This window comes from Oncorhynchus nerka, linkage group LG2 (genome assembly GCF_034236695.1).
Source record: "Oncorhynchus nerka isolate Pitt River linkage group LG2, Oner_Uvic_2.0, whole genome shotgun sequence".
In the NCBI taxonomy this organism is placed as follows: domain Eukaryota; kingdom Metazoa; phylum Chordata; class Actinopteri; order Salmoniformes; family Salmonidae; genus Oncorhynchus; species Oncorhynchus nerka.
Window position 1 is genome coordinate 40324309 of NC_088397.1, and position 17831 is coordinate 40342139.

General features: G+C 42.9%; 1 protein-coding gene across 5 annotated transcripts in view; it reads left to right on the plus strand.

The window, feature by feature from the left end:
- LOC115135195 (matrilin-4-like) overlaps positions 1 to 8051 on the plus strand; it is a 60471-nt gene extending 52420 nt beyond the window's left edge. For 2 of the 5 annotated variants that reach the window (XM_065026364.1, XM_065026377.1), the window contains exons 9-13: positions 937 to 1059; positions 2202 to 2606; positions 2910 to 3062; positions 3364 to 3466; positions 6908 to 8051. In XM_065026364.1, coding sequence (XP_064882436.1) covers positions 937 to 1059; positions 2202 to 2606; positions 2910 to 3062; positions 3364 to 3466; positions 6908 to 6968 — 845 coding nt within the window. In that variant the 3' untranslated portion in view covers positions 6969 to 8051. Of the gene's footprint in view, positions 1 to 936; positions 1060 to 2201; positions 2607 to 2909; positions 3063 to 3363; positions 3467 to 4760; positions 5004 to 6907 lie in introns of those variants that run through there. The other 3 variants (XM_065026362.1, XM_029669660.2, XM_065026368.1) reach the window with 3 other exon arrangements.
- Positions 8052 to 17831: the final 9780 nt, after the last annotated feature.

Below are 17831 nucleotides of genomic sequence, written 5' to 3' on the forward strand. Positions count from 1 at the left end.
CAAGGGATGATCTGTACTTTCCAAAAGTTGCTGGGACTCGTCATCGCTCTTAGGATGTTCACAACACAACAATCCTTACCTCAGACAATGACATAGCCAATGATATGCCATTGTGTGGATGCATCCAGGATGTTTTGAATTTGTTTTGTTGATTGAAGAAGACAAGGTCATATTCTACAAATTTGGTTAGGAGAATAATTCCATTTATCATGCCTCTTCAAATGTTGTGGTCCTGGCCGACCCTGGCAAAACAATCCCCAAGAAGTATGATCTTCCTTAGGAATACTTGAGAGTCCAAGTTGGTATAGAACGTCTCAAACAATAGAAGAATCCTGGGCATGAAACCACAACCTTCCCTTCAAGCTGTAATCAGTGTATCTGTTTGTATGATACAATGATAGACCTGCGTGCATGACTGTAAGCAGATCTGTATCGCCTCCCCATGCACCTTCAGCTGTGAATGCAACACTTCAAACTCAAGTTAGTGAGGCCATCATCAGGCCAAATAGTAGAATACATAGGGACATATGTATACAACAGTGTATTTAAAGCGGCTGCTGCGTGAGATTTGTGGTGAACATTGCAAACTCAACAAATCTACATACTATCCTGTACTTATCAAGCTCAAAATACATATTTGCTGTCCTTATTACTTGCACACAACAGGATTTTGTTGATATTTTTGATCAGACCTGGGTTCAAATAGTATGTGTTTTCTTTGTAATATTTTTAGCACTTGATTGTGCCTGTCAGGAGTGCCAGTTTGCACATTTGGGATTGGTCATTGGTTAAAGTGCTCCGAGCAAGCTCAATCAAAGCAACTAAAGTATTCCTAACAATACACATTTTATTTGAACCCATCGTGTTCCATTGATCCCGGACATAACCTATGTCCCTCAGTTTGTCAGTCTCTCCATGTGTGTTTGTCCTCCACAGATCTTGACCTGTGTAACACAGTGGTGCATGGCTGTGAGCACCAGTGTGTCAGCACACCAGGATCCTACTACTGCATCTGTCCTGAGGCACAGCTACTGGCGGAGGATGGCAAAGGCTGCGGAAGTAAGTATACCTCACACACCCACTGAATACAATAATGAATATCCTCTAATACCCTCTACAACTCCTGTGGTTCACCAGGATGCAATGGCTCTATACAACTACTACCATTCAGTTGTCCCTCTGTAGTATCTAGAAAATCATATATAATATCTAATGTGCTCCAGGACTAGGACTGGAATTGCATAACCTACAAATAAAACCTCTTCCAAAATAAAATATTTAGCCATGTAAGTAATTGAGAAAGTTTTACAGTAAGGACCTGTTAAAATGCATAATAACTGGACATTCCACAGTGTATTATTTTTGTTCGGTAGGTTACAGGTACGTTATCCATTACCCATAGGTTACCACTCAAAAGTTTAAGTAATAATAAATTCAGTATAAACAGGAAAATAAAAAAGGTGGCCTCTACCCCCAACCTTTCATCTCGTTCTCCCAACCCCGCCCAGCCAACATGTCACCATCCCAGATAATGTATTTATAAATCCCATCATTGGGTGGTCGGTAGTTGGGTTTCCCAAGGGACTCCATAGTCCAGCATAGCTGACCTAAATTGTAAATACAGAAAAAATGATTTGATTTGTAATGTGTTTGGAATGTTCTCAAACCATTGCTGTCCATGATATCAGCAAGGGTACGGATTCCACATTTGGACTATTTGGGGGATGCAAAATACTGCTCTCCAGACCACAAAGCATTATTGTCAAATAGCGGAGCATAGCATTTCATTTTGCACCAATTGAAATTGTGTTAGCACTAATAGGACCAAAGCATAGTTTACATTGTTAAAGGGATATATCAGTGACGAACACCTCTTCCATGTCTCTCTATACTCAGCAAGGGGGCAGAATAATCATCTCTAAACCAAATTAGGATTGGGCGAAATGCTGCCTGGAAATACAATTTAAAGTTTGGTACGAATAGCCCTCCTACGTCTTTCCCTTTTTGTAAGTTTGTTAATTTTTACAGGGAAAAATATTTTAAAAAGCCTTTTCTTCATCAAGAGAACACTGCCAAAGGAGCTGTTGTTTCTGATGAATCCCACAGTGTTTTATGAAAGAACAACAATCCATGCATGGTAAATGCAACAAGGGCATGTTACTGTATGAAAAGTGCCCTGATTCGCCCCTTGTCCCACCCAGCCTGCAGATCAGCCAACATTGACCTGGTCCTCCTCATCGACGGCTCCAAGAGTGTGCGTCCCCAGAACTTTGAACTGGTAAAGCAGTTTGTAAACCAGGTGGTGGACTCCCTGGACGTGTCAGCGCACGGGACACGAGTGGGCCTAGTGCAGTACTCCAGTCGCGTACGAACCGAGTTCTCCCTCAACATGTACCAGACGGCGGTTGACATCAAGAAGGCGGTGATGAATGTGGAGTACATGGAGAAGGGCACCATGACGGGCCTGGCTCTCAAGCATATGGTAGAGAACAGCTTCTCAGAGGCCGAGGGTGCCCGCAAGAATGTCCCTCGTGTGGGCCTGGTCTTCACTGACGGCCGCTCTCAAGACGACATCACCGAGTGGGCCAAGAAAGCCAAAGAAGCAGGTACTGTAGATGACACACGGGCTGTAATTTATTTTCCTAATGTATTATAAAGCTTCTGCAGTAATGTTTCCATAAGACCAAGAACATTAAGATTTTATTATCTTTCTATAATGAGAGCTCATATAACATGGTTATGAAATGTGAAAGCCTACTACTTAAAGACAACAAATCATGTCCAAATCGACTGCCATTCACTACTTTGGTGTGTGGCTAGATGTTTCAACAAAACAGTGCTTGCAATCAAATACAATTCAGGACTTCATCCACCCCTTCAGTGAGATACTGCATTGTCCTGTGTGCCAGGTATCACTATGTATGCTGTTGGCGTTGGGAAGGCCGTGGAGGATGAGCTGCGCGAGATTGCCTCGGAGCCACACGACAAGCACTTCTTTTATACCACTGACTTCACTTTCATCAACCAGATAGCAGAGAACCTCAAGCTCAACATCTGTGCAGGTATTCTATTCTATGATCAAAGCAATTCACAACATAATCAGAACTTGTTATTTTAGAGCACCATCTAGTCAGGCAAAGATTGATAGAGAAGATGAGGTTAAATACTTTTTACAGAATAGACACCTCCTTACATTTCTTAATTTGGAGAGAAAGTGACTTTTTTTCACAATGTGTATGTGATCCCCTGTGGCTCAGTTGGTTGAGCATGGCGCTTGCAACACCAGGGTTGTGGGTTTGATTCCCATTGGGTACCAGAAAGGGGGGGGGGTGAATGAGTTGCTCTGTAAATGTGTGTTTTCAGAGGAGAGCCAGGGAGAGATTGAGGTAAAAAACCCATGTGCCTGTGAGAGTCTGGTTGAGTTCCAACAAGCCACAATGACCACGCTGGAGCAGCTGACAACAAAACATATCCTTTTATATACAGTTCCTGTTCATTTAAAGTGAACTTTGTAGCAAATCAAATCATATGTATTTATATAGCCCTTCGTACATCAGCTGATATCTCAAAGTGCTGTACAGAAACCTAGCCTAAAATCCCAAACAACAAGTAATGCAGGTGTAGAAGCACGGTGGCTAGGAAAAACTCCCTAGAAAGGCCAAAACCTAGGAAGAAACCTAGAGAGGAACCAGGCTATGAGGGGTGGCCAGTCCTCTTCTGGCTGTGCCGGGTGGAGATTATAACAGAACATGGCCAAGATGTTCAAATGTTCATAAATGACCAGCATGGTCAAATAATAATAATCACAGTAGTTGTCGAGGGTGCAGCAAGTCAGCACCTCAGGAGTAAATGTCAGTTGGCTTTTCATAGCCGATCATTAAGAGTATCTCTACCACTCCTGCTGTCTCTAGAGAGTTGAAAACAGCATGTCTGGGACAGGTAGCACGTCCGGTGAACAGGTCAGGATTCCATAGCCGCAGGCAGAATAGTATATAAGCATGACTTATATACACACTCGTAGCTGAGACAAAGCTAACACACACCATTTATACTTGTCAGGGTGCCTGTTCCTCTAGTCTATTTATTTTATTTTGCACTTGCCACAATCTTCCCCCCACTATGTGTGGTGTGGTCCACATACATTTGTTTTTGTCTCCACAAAGCCAGAAAATTGGCCTGAAAATAAAATCAACCAGTGTTTGCTGTCTCTGGTTAAATTATTACTTAGCTCTCTGGACAATATTAAAAATGATTGGACATCAAAGGGCACAATGAATACTCAAAACAGTCATCAACATATACATTAATGTCCAGTTTCCTGGACCCAGATTAAGCTTAGTACTGGACTAAAATGTTTTTCAATGGAGATTCTTCATTAAGCATGCTTTTTATTCCAGGACTAGGCTTAAACTGTGTTTTGGGCTGGCTTAATCCAGCCCAAAATGAAAATAAAGATTTGGTTAAACTCATATGTAAATATTTGTGTTGGATTCTTATCACTTTCATAAAAGGTAAAAGGTAACATTCATGAAAAAACATGTATCAGTTCTGAGTCAGTAAAGCATGACCATGTCTGTTCTGGTCTACATGGTAAACTATCACTTTTAACTTAAGTGTAGCATACCTAATATATTCATCACTGTGTAAAGTGGATCACTGTTTACTCAAAGGCTCTAGAAACAGATTCATCCAAAGAGGGAACACTATCTGAAAGGACAACGTTTCAAAGACCAATTGTGTTTTTCCTTGTAAATGCTTAGGGATAGAGGTGATGAGGCGTTACAATGGCACTTCTGTTGCAGTGGAATTCCACGTCAGTCTCCATCATGCTATTGCACATAAGTATCTTTTGATTGACTGTGCACATGGCTACTTTTCATTGGGAGGACATATTTTTTGTGCAGCGCCCATTATAACATTTGTGCTAGTAGATTAGATTTACTGATGGCTATTGATCCAGATATTTCAGATACTACCTTATTTTGTCCTAACATTTTACAGTTTTGTGATAACAATTACTATAACAAAATAGTTTATGTAGTTTATATAAATGTGTTTTTAAACCATAGTTGTTAGTGCCTTCGGAAAGAAATCAGACCCCCTGACTTTTCCACATTTTGTTACGTTACAGGTTTATTCTAAAATGGATTACATTTTTCGAAATCATCTACACACAATAACCCATAATGACAAAGCGAAAACAGGTTTTTAGAAAAGTATTCAGACCTTTTGCTCTGAGACTCAAAATTGAGCTCAAGTGCATCCTGTTCCACTGATCATCCTTGAGATGTTTCCTTGAGATGTTTCTACAACTTGATTGGACATGATTTTTAAAGGCACACACCTGTCTATATAAGGTCCCACAGTTGACATTGTATGTCAGAGCAAAAATCAAGCCATGAGGTTGAAGGAATTATCCATAGAGCTTTGAGACAGTATTGTGTCCAGGCACAGATCTGGGGAAGGGTACCAAAACATTTCTGCAGCTTTGAATGTCCCCAAGAACACTGTGGCCTCCATCGATCTTAAATGGAAGAAGTTTGGAACGACCACCACAAGACTCTTCCTAGAGTTGGCCGCATGGCAAAACTGAACAATCGGGAGAGAAGGGTCTTGATCAGGGAGGTGACCAAGAACCCGATGGTCACTCTGACAGAGCTCTAGAGTTCCTCTGTGGAGATGGAAGAACCTTCCAGAAGGACAACCATCTCTGCAGCACTCCACCAATCAGGCCTTTATGGTAGAGCGACCAGGCGAAATCCACTCCTCAATAAAAGGTACATGACAGCCCCCTTGGAGTTCTCCAAAAGGCACCTAAAGACTCTTAGACCATGAGAAATAAGATTCTCTGGTCTGATGAAACCAAGATTGAACTCTTTGGCCTGAATGCCAAGCGTCACGTCTGGAGGAAGCTTGGCACCATCTCTACGGTGAAGCATGGTGGTGGCAGCATGATAGTGTGGGGATATTTTTCAGTGGCAGGGACTGGGAGACTAGTCAGGATTGAGGCAAAGATGAACAGAGAAAAGTACAGAGTGATCCTTAATGAAAACCTGCTCCAGAGCACTCAGGGTCTCAGACAAGTGGGCAAAGGTTCCCTTTCCAACAGGACAACTACCCTAAGTACACAGCCAAGACAACATGGGAGTGGCTTCGGGGTAAGTCTCTGAATGTCCTTGAGCGGCCCAGCCAGAGCCCGGACTTGAACCCGATCTAACATCTCTGGAGAGACCTAAAAATAGCTGTGCAGCAACGATCCCCATCCAACCTGACAGAGCTGAGAGGATCTGCAGAGGAGAATGGGAGAAACTCCCCAAATACAGGTGTCAAGCTTGTAGCGTCATACCCAAGAAGACTCGAGGCTGTAAGCACTGCCAAAGGCACTTCAACAAAGTACTGAGTAAAGGGTCTGAATACTTATGTATATGTGATATTTCAGAAATTTTATTATTTATAAATTAGCAAAAATGTATAAACTGTTTTTGCTTTGTCATTATGGGGTATTGTGTGTAGATTGAATCGAAAAATCAACAACAATTTAATCAATTTTAGAATAAAGTTTTAACCTAACAAAATGTGGAAAAAGTAAAGTGGTCCGAATACTTTCCAAAGGCACTGTACCTTAGGTAATTAATATATATATGCATTTAAGTGATATACTGTTGGCCCATATACGTCAGTGTCTGTAACTCAAGTTTTTGCACAGATCTTCCCATCAACATCAATGCATGATTTATGCCAAAGTCCAAGTTTAGTGCACACATTTAGGATTCGGACCAAAATTAATCCCATAAAAAAAGCCATATGATTCTTCTACTACAATATCATTCAACTCAGCTCAACTTCATTCGTTCAGCCCATTTGACCATAAAATGGAATGATGTGTTTATTTCCTTAACCCTTTTCTACTGGCGGGGATGACTGCTCGATTGGAGGACTTGGAGAACCAGCTGCTGTCACGGAAATGAGGGGTGTCAACCATGTAACCCAACAAGGATGTGGAGATGCATTGAGTATAGAGGACTCTTCCTGTCAAGAATGTAATGGGAAAAACAAGTCCTGTCAATGTTGAATATCCATGATGTAAATTACCCAAAACAATATTTCATGTAGAGTATCTCGTATCAGAGCATGAATGCACTGGACTTAAGTCATGTCAAACACATCAATAGGAACAGTTGGCACACTACTTACTGTAGATGTAAGCACAGGCAACTAGAAAGTACCGCCATTGTTTATAACTTAAACACAGTATTTTTCCATTGACACACCAGATACCAGTTTCTTTGTGCCCTATTTATACTTGATCTGTTTTATATAGTTTGTTAAATGTGATGTATTTTATAGCCATATTTTATACCGGCAGTAGATATCTGAGAAAAGAGAAATTAAGAAGTGTTAATATTACCAGTCCTTATGATCTAGCCTAGGTCAATTCAAAGCACCAATCAGTGATTCGTAGAAAGTAATATAATGCAATATTTGTAGAGGAATGAACAATAGCAGCATCAAAAAGAGTACAAATAATGGTTCCTCGATTTACAAAAGTGAAACCAAGCATCACCCAATTACCCAGATCAAAACATGACTGTCAAGAGGATGAGATCAAGTACTGTATTAACTTGATCACATTAATTGTCTTACAGGGGAACTATGTATGAAATTGAATTAGGTAATGACTTTACTGATATATTATGTGAAATCAAAATACCACCAAAAACAAAGCAAAGTTTATACCCCACCTTTTGCTATGGTTTAATTTTAAATCGATTGAGCTTTTTACAGTTCAATTAATTATCCCTCTCTGTTATGCATTTACTGCATTTTTGAGGGACAGAGAGAATGTCACTGAGATATGTAACTGAACAAGAGGGCCTTTTAAGTTTCTTGTTATTCTTTGTTTAGTCTTGTATTAAACGACCACGTGATGGAAAGATTTATAACCCTATATTTGGTTACCTGTAGTTTTTGTATATTTCTAATAACCTTTTTTTGTTATGTTCAAAGGCTCTCTGTATTCTGGCACAGACGGCAATAAAGACTAAATTGTTCGCTGTGTTGTTTCTTCATAACTCTAAACAGAATCGTAGGATCATTGCAACCTGAGAGCAGTCACCCTGTAATTGATCAGAGATGTGTTATGGTGTGTACCCCCAAGGGACTACATTTACGAGTGATGTGTAATGGGATTTTTCTTCATTATCGTTATCAAACAGAGACATACTTTATGATGATGAACTTCAGTTCCTATCTCCATAGAGGGTCTAATAAGTCCCTGGGATACCTTGTGTTCTTTTCACAACAAGTGTTCCACCATGGATGACCTTTGTAAGTACCTTCTAATTAAGGCTAATGGGGGTGAGCTCCTCTTTCCATTGCCGTGTTTGTTGACTTCCAGCCAAGACTCTGGAGAATGTGAAATGCCAGATGATCCCCCAAGCCTTGGTGAAGAAATGTTAATTGTCCCAAAAGGTAGCCTGGCCTTCGACTCTCACAAGAAGCTTTGGAAGAACATAAGCAAATGCTTTTCAACAACAAATTGCCTCTAAAGTTTTCAGACTGATGTAACATTGTCAAGTGAGCGCAGGAAACAGAGGAGCTCAGACAAGGATGTTTTGGCACACAGCATAGTAGCAACCTACCGGGCACACACTGGTTGAATCGACGTTGTTTCAGCGTAATTTGTTAACGTATTGTGTCATGGAATCAATGTGGAAAATATATACTTTTTTCAAAACCAATGTATGTACAGTATATATTGAAATTCTGTAGAAAATTCCAAAAAGAAACAAAGAAAATCTTTTTCATCCTATATTCAATATACAGTTGAAGTCAGAAGTTTACATACACCATAGCCAAATACATTTAAACTCAGTTTCATCTAATCCTAGTAAACATTCTCTGTCTTAGGTCAGTTAGGATCACCACTTAATTTTAAGAATGTGAAATATCAGAATTAAAGGTAGCGAGAATGATTTATTTCAGCTTTTATTCCTTTCATCACATTCCCAGTGGGTCACAAGTTTACATACCCTCAATTAGTATTTGGTAGCATTGCCTTTAAATTGTTTAACTTGGGTCAAATGTTTCGGGTAGCCTTCCACAAGCTTCCCACAATAAGTTGGGTGAATTTTGGCCCATTCCGCCTGACAGAGCTGGTGTGTAGGCCTCCTTGCTCGCACATGTTTTTTCAATTTCAAATTTTCTATGGGATTGAGGTCAGGGCTTTGTGATGGCCACTCCAATACATTTACATTTTACATTTAAGTCATTTAGCAGACGCTCTTATCCAGAGCGACTTACAAATTGGTGCGTTCACCTTAAGACATCCAGTGGAACAGCCACTTTACAATAGTGCATCTAAATCTTTTAAGGGGGTGAGAAGGATTACTTTATCCTATCCTAGGTATTCCTGAAAGAGGTGGGGTTTCAGGTGTCTCCGGAAGGTGGTGATTGACTCCGCTGTCCTGGCGTCGTGAGGGAGTTTGTTCCACCATTGGGGGGCCAGAGCAGCGAACAGTTTTGACTGGGCTGCGCGGGAACTGTACTTCCTCAGTGGTAGGGAGGCGAGCAGGCCAGAGGTGGATGAACGCAGTGCCCTTGTTTGGGTGTAGGGCATGATCAGAGCCTGGAGGTACTGAGGTGCCGTTCCCCTCACAGCTCCGTAGGCAAGCACCATGGTCTTGTAGCGGATGCGAGCTTCAACTGGAAGCCAGTGGAGAGAGCGGAGGAGCGGGGTGACGTGAGAGAACTTGGGAAGGTTGAACACCAGACGGGCTGCGGCGTTCTGGATGAGTTGTAGGGGTTTAATGGCACAGGCAGGGAGCCCAGCCAACAGCGAGTTGCAGTAATCCAGACGGGAGATGACAAGTGCCTGGATTAGGACCTGCGCTGCTTCCTGTGTGAGGCAGGGTCGTACTCTGCGGATGTTGTAGAGCATGAACCTACAAGAACGGGCCACCGCCTTGATGTTAGTTGAGAACGACAGGGTGTTGTCCAGGATCACGCCAAGGTTCTTAGCGCTCTGGGAGGAGGACACAATGGAGTTGTCAACCGTGATGGCGAGATCATAGAACGGGCAGTCCTTCCGCGGGAGGAAGAGCAGCTCCGTCTTGCCGAGGTTCAGCTTGAGGTGGTGATCCGTCATCCACACTGATATGTCTGCCAGACATGCAGAGATGCGATTCGCCACCTGGTCATCAGAAGGGGGAAAGGAGAAGATTAATTGTGTGTCGTCTGCATAGCAATGATAGGAGAGACCATGTGAGGTTATGACAGAGCCAAGTGACTTGGTGTATAGCGAGAATAGGAGAGGGCTTAGAACAGAGCCCTGGGGGACACCAGTGGTGAGAGCGCGTGGTGAGGAGACAGATTCTCGCCACGCCACCTGGTAGGAGCGACCTGTCAGGTAGGACGCAATCAAGCGTGGGCCGCGCCGGAGATGCCCAACTCGGAGAGGGTGGAGAGGAGGATCTGATGGTTCACAGTATCGAAGGCAGCCGATAGGTCTAGAAGGATGAGAGCAGAGGAGAGAGAGTTAGCTTTAGCAGTGCGGAGGGCCTCCGTGATACAGAGAAGAGCAGTCTCAGTTGAATGACTAGTCTTGAAACCTGACTGATTTGGATCAAGAAGGTCATTCTGAGAGAGATAGCGGGAGAGCTGGCCAAGGACGGCACGTTCAAGAGTTTTGGAGAGAAAAGAAAGAAGGGATACTGGTCTGTAGTTGTTGACATCGGAGGGATCGAGTGTAGGTTTTTTCAGAAGGGGTGCAACTCTCGCTCTCTTGAAGACAGAAGGGACGTAGCCAGCGGTCAGGGATGAGTTGATGAGCGAGGTGAGGTAAGGGAGAAGGTCTCCGGAAATGGTCTGGAGAAGAGAGGAGGGAATAGGGTCAAGCGGGCAGGTTGTTGGGCGGCCGGCCGTCACAAGACGCAAGATTTCATCTGGAGAGAGAGGGGAGAAAGAGGTCAGAGCACAGGGTAGGGCAGTGTGAGCAGAACCAGCGGTGTCGTTTGACTTAGCAAACGAGGATCGGATGTCGTCGACCTTCTTTTCAAAATGGTTGACGAAGTCATCTGCAGAGAGGGAGGAGGGGGGGGAGGGGGAGGAGGATTCAGGAGGGAGGAGAAGGTGGCATAGAGCTTCCTAGGGTTAGAGGCAGATGCTTGGACTTTAGAGTGGTAGAAAGTGGCTTTAGCAGCAGAGACAGAAGAGGAAAATGTAGAGAGGAGGGAGTGAAAGGATGCCAGGTCCGCAGGGAGGCGAGTACCTCCCTTGAATACCTTGACTTAGTTGTCTTTAAGCCATTTTGCCACACCTTTGGAAGTATGTGTAAATTGGTGTAATTGTCCATTTGGAAGACCTATTTGCGACCAAGCTTTAACTTCCTGACTGATGTCTTGAGATGTTGCTTCAATATATCCACATAATTTCCCTTGCTCATGAATCCATCTACTTTGTGAAGTGCACCAGTCCCTCCTGCAGCAAGCACCCTCACAACGTGATGCTGCCACCCCCGTGCATCACGGTTGGGATGGTGTTCTTCGGCTTGCAAGCCTCCCCCTTTCTCCTCCAAACATAACGATGGTCATTATGGCCAAACATTTCAATTTTTGTTTCATCAGACCAGAGGACAAAAGTACCATCTTTGTCCCCATGTGCAGTTACAAACTGTAGTCTGGCTTTTTTTATCACGGTTTTGGAGCAGTGGCTTCTTCCTTAATGTGCCGCTTTTCAGGTTATGCCAATATAGGACTCGTTTTACTGTGGATATAGATACTTTTGTACCTGTTTCCTCCAGCATCTTCACAAGGTCCTTTATTCTGGGATTGATTTGCACTTTTCGCACCAAAGTACATTCACCTCAAGGAGACAGAACGCATCTCCTTCCTGACCGGTATAATGGCTGTGCGGTCCCATGGTGTTTATACTTACATAATATTGTTTGTACAGATGAACGTGGTACCTTCGAGCTTTTGGAAATTGCTCCCAAGGATGAACCAGACTTGGGGGGTCTACAAAAATTCTTGGCTGATTTCTTTTGATTTTCCCATGATGTCAAGTAAAGAGGCACTGAGGTAGGCCTTGAAATACATCCATAACTACATCTCCAATTGACTCAAATGATGTCAATTAGCCTATCAGAACCTTCTAAAGCCATGACATCCTTTTCTGGAATTTTACCAGCTGTTTAAAGGTACAGTCAACTTAGTGTATGTAAACTTCTGACCCGGTGGGAATTGTTATACAGTGAATTATAAGTGAAATAATCTGTCTGTAAACAATTGTTGGAAAAATGACTTGTGTCATACACAAAGTAGATGTAGACAAACTATAGTTTGTTAACAAGACATTTGTGGAGTGGTTGAAAAATGAGTTTTAATGACTCCAACCTAAGTGTATGTAAACTTCCGACTTCAACTGTATATACTTACTTGGTGGTTGAAATGATGTTGAATTATGTACTTGATTAGACATATTTTATTTCACCTTGTTTAAATGTTGACAGTAAAATGTTATGTTTAAATCAAATTCATTGTTTCAATGTCATGCTACCAACCTAAATAAAGATGTTTATTGTAATAAAATGGGAAGTCACAGTCCAACGATTCATGAACATTGCCTCCTACTGGTATATGAGGGGTATTGCACTTCAGTGAGAACAAGTCTACCACCCAGGGGCCTCAATTATAATCGTTGCATACATTTTACACTAGTATCTGCTGCACTGTTTCTGAAAAGACTGCACAAGCACAAAAATATTGATATTTATAAACTTGGCGCATGCCATACATACGCATGTTTCCTTAAAAACCAAACAAAACTATAAACACAGCATGTTGGTTCAATGTTTCATCAGCTGAAATAAAAGATCCCTCTCTCAAATGTGTTCACAATTTTTTTTACATCCCTGTTAGTGAGCATTTATCCTTTGCCAAGATAATCCATCCACCTGATAATCCAAGATGGCGTTGCAGTCAGACGTATTTGTCCTTCGTCTTGTCGTGTCCCATGTATATATATTTGTATATATTTTTCTTCACATATCTTTTTATATTTTTCTAAATCCTTACTTCAAAATACTCTCCTGCAACCCGCCTCACCCAATGTGGTGAGGACCTGTATTTTTCTCTGCCTCTATTACTGGAATCTCTTCAACATAAATTAGCCAGCTAACGGTCATCACCTAACCCCTAGCTCGAAAAGCTCTCGCCAGTTTGTACAACGCGATTCAACCAGAGCATACCGGACCTATTTTTCTCTCCATATCCCTGGATTCCTATCGCAAGCTCTGAACCTTCTCACCTTCTGACCTTCGCAGCTAACGTCCCCTGAATGCTAGCTGTCTAGAGCACAAGGAACTGTTGGCTTACGAGGCCCATCGAATCCATTCCGAAGCCACTAGCTAGCAGTCAGCTATCCTTTGCTAGCGGTCATCAGCTACCTTTATCCCGGACAACTCTCGCCAGTCTGTACAGCGCGACTCAAACCAGAGCTAGTTGGACTTATTCTTCTCCATATCTCCGGATTCCTACCGCAAGCTCTGAACCTATTTTTATTTTTTATTTTTTATTTTTATTATGATAAAAAAAATCCCCACCTGGAATTATAGCGGCTAACGACCCCTGAACGTACAGCCGCTAATCTGCGGCCTGCTAGCTATCTAAAGCACATTGGACTGCTGGCTTAAGAGGCCCTTCAGACATATTTCTTCGGCCACTATACATATTTTGCCAATTGGCCTGGTTTACCACACGGAGCCCTGCTGATCCGTCCGCTGATGTAACTTGCACGAGGGAGCCACAACAGACTTTCCTCCGTCGCGTCATCCCTCTAAGGCCTTTCTGTTAGCCTGCTAGCCCCGTCCCGCTAGCTGCCTGAAGCCACGCACTGGACTTGTATGATCACCCGGCTACGCATGCTTTTCCGTCACCATGCCGTGTCGATTGCTGTTCTGGTTTGTAACTATTGTTTTATTTCACTGTAGAGTCTCTAGCACTGCTCAACACGCCTCGGCTAACAATTTAGTTCTACCTCCCACACACGCAGTGACATCACCTGGTTTAAATGCTATTTCTAGAGACAATATCTCTTTCATTATCACTATATGCACAGGTTTACCCCCACGTATTCACATCCTACTATGCCTTGATTATATTCTACCGTGCCCAGAAATCTGCTCCTTTTACTCTCTGTTCTGAACATACTAGACATCCAGTTCTGTTAGCCTTTAGCTGTACCCTTATCCAACTCCTCCTCTGTTGCTCTGGTAATGTATAGGTTAATCCAGGGCCTGCTGTGTCAACCTCCACTCCCATCCCCCAGGCTCTCTCATTTGTTGACTTCTGCAACCGTAAAATACTTGGTTTCATGCATGTTAACAGTAGAAGCCTCCTCCCTAAGTTTGTTTTATTCACTGCCCTAGCACACTCCACCAATTCACTCCACCAATAGTGTCTGAATCCTGGCTTAGGAAGACCACCAAAAACCTTGAAATTTCCATTCCTAACATTTTCCGACAAGATAGAACTGCCAAAGGGAGCGGTGTTGCAATTTACTGCAAAGATTAACCTGCAGAGTTCTGTCTTACTATCCAGGTCTGTACCCAAACAATTTGAGCTTCTACTTCTAAAAATTAACCTTTCCAGAAACAACTCTCTCACCGTTGCCGCTTGCTATAGACCACCCTCTGCCCCCAGCTGTGCCCTCGACACCATATGTGATTTGATTGCCCCCCATCTATCTTCTGAGCTCGTGCTGCTAGGTGACCTAAACTGGGACATGCTTAACACCCCAGCCATCCTACTATCTAAGCTTGATGCCCTCAATCTCACACAACTTATCAATGAACCTACCAGATATAACCCCAAATCCGTAAACACGGGCACCTCATAGATATCATCCTAACTAACTCACCCTCCAAATACACCTCTGCTGTTTTCAACCAAGATCTCAGCGATCACTGCCTCATTGCCTGCATCCGTAATGGGTCTGCGAGCAAACGGCCACCTCTCATCACTGTCAAACGCTCCATAAAACACTTCTGCGAGCAGGCCTTTCTAATCGACTTGGCCGGGGCATCCTGGAATGACATTGACCTCATTCCAACAGTAGAGGATGCCTGGTTATTCTTTAAAAGTGCCTTCCTCACCATCTTAAATAGGCATGCCCCATTAAAAAAAAATTTGAACCAGGAATAGATATAGCCCTTGGTTCACTCCAGACCTGCCTGCACTTGACCAGCACAAAACATCCTGTGACGTTCTGCATTAGCATCGAATAGCACCCATGATATGCAACTTTTCAGGGAAGTTAGGAACCAATATACACAGGCAGTTAGGAAAGGAAAGGCTAGCTTTTTTAAACAGAAATTTGCATCCTGCAGTACAAACTCAAAAAAGTTCCGGGACACTGTAAAGTCCATGGACAATAAGAGCACCTCCTCCCAGCTACCCACTGCTCTGAGGCTAGGAAACACTGTTACAACCGACAAATCCACTATAATTGAGAATTTGAATAAGCATTTCTCTACGGCTGCCCATGCTTTCCACCTAGCTACCCCTACCTAGCTAACCCTACCCGGGTCAACTGCCCGGCACCCTCCATCCCAAGCCCCCACCATTTCTCCTTCACCCATATCCAGATAGCTGATGTTCTGAAAGAGCTGCAAAATCTGGACCCCTACAAATCAGCCGGGCTAGACAATCTGGACCCTTTCTTTCTAAAATGATCTGCCGAAATTGTTGCAACCCCTATTACTAGCCTGTTCAACCTCTCTTTCGTATCGTCTGAGATTCCCAAAGATTGGAAAGCTGCCGCGGTCATCCCCCTCTTCAAAGTGGGAGACACTCTAGACCCAAACTGCTACAGACCTATATGTATCCTACCCTGCATCTCTAAGGTCTTCGAAGGCCAAGTTAACAAACAGATTACTGACCATTTTGAATCACATCGTACCTTCTCCACTATGCAATCTGGTTTCCAAGCTGGTCATGGGTGCACCTCAGCCACATTCAAGGTCCTTAATAAGGATAGGGGGCAGCATTTCCACTTTTGGATAAATAGTGTGCATAATTTCAACTTCCTGCTAATCATGCCAGGAATATATTATATGCATATGATTACACTGTGAAAACACTCTGAAGTTTCTAAAACGGGTTCAATCATGTCTGTGACTATAACATAACTTATGTAGCAGGCAAACCCCCAAGGAGAAACTGTTCAGATTATTAGTTATTTTTTTCCTCTGACCGTTCCCTCCGTTGTCTTTGCCAAGGGAAATTTGATAGCGCCCATTTTACAGTTCCTACGACTTCCACAGGATGTCACCAGTCTTTGGAATTGGGTTGGAGTTAATCATTGGTGCAACGAAGAAGAGGTACATCCTGGAACAACGTTACACTGTTGATAGTTACCAAAGAGGGAAAATGGTGCGTGTTTTGTTTACTTGCTGTATTGAATACAGATTGCCCCGTCTACAATTTGATCAATTATTAACGTTTAAAAATACCTAAAGTTGTATTACAAAAGTAGTTTGAAATATTTTGGCAAAGTTTATAGGCAACTTTTGAAATATTTTGTAGTGACATTGCGTTTTTGTAAGCAGTTTTTTTCTGGATCAAACTCGCTTTATAAATGGACATTTTGAATATATATGGACGGAATTAATCGAACAAAAGGACCAATTGTGATGTTTATGGGACATATTGGAGTGCCAACAAAAGAGGTAATGCATGTTTTATATTTTATTTCAGCATTTTGTGTAGCGCCTGCAGGGTTGTAATATGCTAGCTCCTTTGTTCACTGCTGGTGCAGATGGTGCAGGCTATCAGATAATAGCTTCTTATGCTTTCGCCGAAAAGCCTTTTTAAAATTCGACACGTTGGCTGGATTCACAACGAGTGTAGCTTTAATTGAGTATCTTACATGTGTGATTTAATGAAAGTTTGAATTTTATAGCATTTTATTTGAATCTGGCGCTCTGCATTTCCCCTGGCAATTGGCCAGTTGAGACATTTTTGTCCTGCCTATCCTTAAGAGGTTTTAACCTCCAGATGAGCTTCAATTCCATACAAGTCTACTTCCGTGGCCTCCAATTGCTCTTAAATGCAAATAAAACTAAATGCATGCTATTCAACCGATCATTGCCCGCACCTGCCCGCCCATCCAGCATCACTACTCTGGACGGCTCTGACTTAGAATACGTGGATAACTACAAATACCTAGGTGTCTGGCTAGACTGTAAACTCTCCTTCCAGACTCACATTAAGCATCTCCAATCAAAAATGTAATCTAGAATCGGCTTCCTTCACTCATGCTGCCAAACATACCCTCGTAAAACTGACCATCCTACTGATCCTTGACTTCAGCGATGTCATCTATAAAATAGCCTCCAACACTCTACTCAGCAAACTGGATGTAGTCTATCACAGTGCCATCAATTTTGCCACCAAAGCCCCATACACTACTCACCACTGCGACCTGTACTCTCTTGTTGGCTGGCCCTCGCTTCATACTCGTCGCCAAACCCACTGGCTACAGGTTATCTACAAGTCTCTGCTAGGTAAAGCCCTGCCTTATCTCAGCTCACTGGTCACCATAGCAGCACCCACTCGTAGCACGCGCTCCAGCAGGTATATCTCACTGGTCACCCCCAAAGCCAATTCCTCCTTTGGTCGCCTTTCCTTCCAGTTCTCTGCTGCCACTGACTGGAATGAACTGCAAAAATCACTGAAGCTGGAGATTCCCATCTCCCTCACTAGCTTTAAGAACCAGCTGTCAGAGCAGCTCACAGATCACTGCACCTGTTCATAGCCCATCTGTATACAGCC